The sequence below is a fragment of the Coffea eugenioides genome, chromosome 10, assembly GCF_003713205.1.
Source record: "Coffea eugenioides isolate CCC68of chromosome 10, Ceug_1.0, whole genome shotgun sequence".
Taxonomy (NCBI): domain Eukaryota; kingdom Viridiplantae; phylum Streptophyta; class Magnoliopsida; order Gentianales; family Rubiaceae; genus Coffea; species Coffea eugenioides.
The window spans coordinates 8,530,104-8,532,987 of record NC_040044.1 but is presented as its reverse complement, the minus strand read 5'-3'; the positions used below and the strand labels follow the sequence as shown (position 1 = coordinate 8,532,987).

General features: G+C 40.6%; 1 protein-coding gene across 1 annotated transcript; it reads left to right on the top strand.

The window, feature by feature from the left end:
- The first annotated feature begins 991 nt into the window (after positions 1 to 991).
- LOC113750148 (UDP-glycosyltransferase 91C1-like) lies at positions 992 to 2,505 on the top strand. Its single transcript, XM_027294091.1, has one exon. The coding sequence runs from the start codon at positions 992 to 994 to the stop codon at positions 2,417 to 2,419; it is 1,428 nt and encodes a 475-aa protein (XP_027149892.1). The 3' UTR covers positions 2,420 to 2,505.
- The last annotated feature ends 379 nt before the right edge of the window (positions 2,506 to 2,884 follow it).

Sequence of the window (2,884 nt, the reverse complement as noted above, 5' to 3'; positions counted from 1 at the left end):
CAAATTATTGGAGGGGTAAGAAAAAGACTTCCAAACTTATAAAACTTCCTAGGAGTTAAAAGAAATTTTTTTAAAAAAATTTTCAAGGGGCTAAAAGAAGAATCTCAAAACCTGGGGGCGGCTGCCCTCTCAGCCCGAGTTTCCAGCCGGCACTTCATTGTTTATAATAATGTCATCGTCTTCGAAACGAACTTAATCACTATTAATTAGGATGTCATTTTGGACATGGCTTCTTGTGAGAAAGTTTCAGGCTTTAAATTTTAACCTCAATTCCGGTATAATCTCATGAAGTATGGTCAATACCATGATTAGAGTAAGGGTAGTCAACAAAGAGTTGAGGTTAAATTAGGAGTCAATATCAACTACTACTAGTACTTCCATATATCTTGTCGTACAAATATTTCTCAATTAGACTTTTGCAGAGTTTTGCAAATTAACTAGTAACTAAACAAAGAAGGGATTATCTAAGGTCAGAAAAATGTTGGTCACCAGCCTTTGGATATGTGATGACTCCTCACTTTCTTGAAAATAAGTTCAAACTGGCATCTCAAATCTTCAAGTGGTCTTAATGGCCTAAAATTTTCTCAAACGCTTGATGCATGTTTTCTCTCTGACTCCTGTGAAACTATCCATATGAGCAGACAGAAGTAGGGAATTTGAAGCGGGAAGAGGGTTACCATTTGTTCTGCGAGGTTCTTACTTGGAACTTGAAAACAGAAACTTCCATGAAATGTATACGTTTGCGCTAACGATTTAAATGACGTTTTCACTTATGCAAAATGCCAGTCAATCTGGGTTCAAACTTCAATATAATATTGTCTAAAAATTTCAGAAAGTCCTGCCTCATACACCAGTCCAGGTACGGCGAATTCGCCTCGCAATTTTCTTATATAATAGCCGATTTATGCTTGCTACCTTAGAGCCTTCACAAAGCAGGAAATATTGTCTTGTCTCGACTCTAGAGTCTAGCCTCATTATACATCTCTTCTCCATGGAAAGCAGCAATGTTCTCCATGTTGTGATGTTCCCATGGCTAGCCATGGGTCATCTGATACCCTTTTTTAGGCTATCTAAACTGTTAGCTGGAAAAGGGCATAAAATTTCGTTCATTTCCACTCCAAGAAACCTCCAAAGACTCCCTAAAATCCCCCAAGAATTAGCTTCTCAGATTGAGCTTGTTAGCATTCCCCTGCCAGAAGTTGACAACTTACCAAAGCAGGGAGAGACTTCAACTGACATACCCCATGAACAAGATCAGTTCTTGAAGATAGCCTTTGACTTGCTTCAATCACCAATGGCCTCCTTTCTTGAAAACACAAGGCCAAAACCAGATTGGATTATACATGACTATGCTTCCCACTGGCTACCCGAAATTGCTGCTCAAAATGGTGTCTCAGCTGCCTTCTTTAGTCTCTTCACTGCAGCAGCTTTGTCCTTTCTCGGACGTCCCTCTGCCTGGTTGAGTGGAGAGGATGGTAGATCAACGGCTGAGGACTTCACAGTTGTGCCCAAATGGATACCCTTTCCATCTAACTGTGCTTATCGCTTGCACGAGGTGCGGAAGAACATCGAGGATGCATCTGGCAATGAATCTGGAGCTTCAGATTTTATCAGGTTTGCTGCTGCTATTGATAGAAGCGACCTGGTCATATTTAGGACAAGCGTTGAATTTGAACCAGAATGGTTCAATCTTGTTCGTGAACTTTACAAGAAACCAGTTGTTTCCTTGGGTGTTTTACCTCCATCCCTTGACGATGATGATGAATTGGAAACTGATGAAAAGTGGCAAAAGATTAAAAACTGGTTAGATAAACAAACTGCAAGCAAAGTTGTTTATGTGGCACTGGGGACTGAAGCAACAATTAGCCAAAAAGAAGTCCAAGACTTGGCTATTGGTTTAGAGCAATCTGAATTGCCATTCTTTTGGGTACTACGAAAGCCACCCGGATCAAAAAAAGATGTGACAGATATGCTTCCTGAAGGGTTCAGAGAGAGAATCAATGCCAATGGCCAAGGAGTGGTTTACACTGAATGGGTTCCTCAGGTGAAGATATTAAGTCATCCAGCAATTGGAGGGTACCTAACTCACTGCGGCTGGAATTCAGTGATAGAGGCACTTGGTTTCGGCCGAGTTCTGATACTATTTCCGGTGATGAATGATCAAGGGCTGAATGCTAGGCTATTGGAAGGCAAGAAAGTTGGAGTGGAGATACCAAGAGCTGCAGAAGATGGCTTGTTCACAAGCACTGCTGTAGCCGAGACATTGAGATATGCAGTAGTGAGTGAGGAGGGAGAGCCAATGAGGGCTAATGCCAGGCAAATGACAAGTTTGTTTGGCAATGGGAAGAGGAATCAAGATTATATAGACACATTTGTTCGATGTTTAGAAGAGAGAAAAATATCTAATTTCCTGGCCTGAACACCTACTTCCTGAAGTATGAGAATTGTGCTGGATGATCCTCGAGTGTTCTGTTGTAGCATTTAATGTCTGTTCAGTCATAGTATACAGGACGGAGATCGATTAAGAGTCACTACCACAGTCAAATCTATATATGATCACAAATTTAACTCTTTTACGTTTAATATTTCCTCTTTTCCTTTTTAGGTAGGGCGAATACTTTGGTAGCAAAGTCCAATTTGAGTGGTATATCCCCTCAACAACCCCCCCCCCCCCCCCCCAACAACACACCAAAAAAAAAAAAAGAATGCGATATTACAATACACTTGGATTGTTCATACAAAGCACCTATTATCAATAACTATCATGAATGATATCTTTAAGCCACAATTCGGAGCGCAAACAATTCAATTTTAAACGAGTTACTCAAAACTTAACCATGATTTCGAGTTGGCCAAAAGCTCGGGCCAAATTGAAATAGCTCTA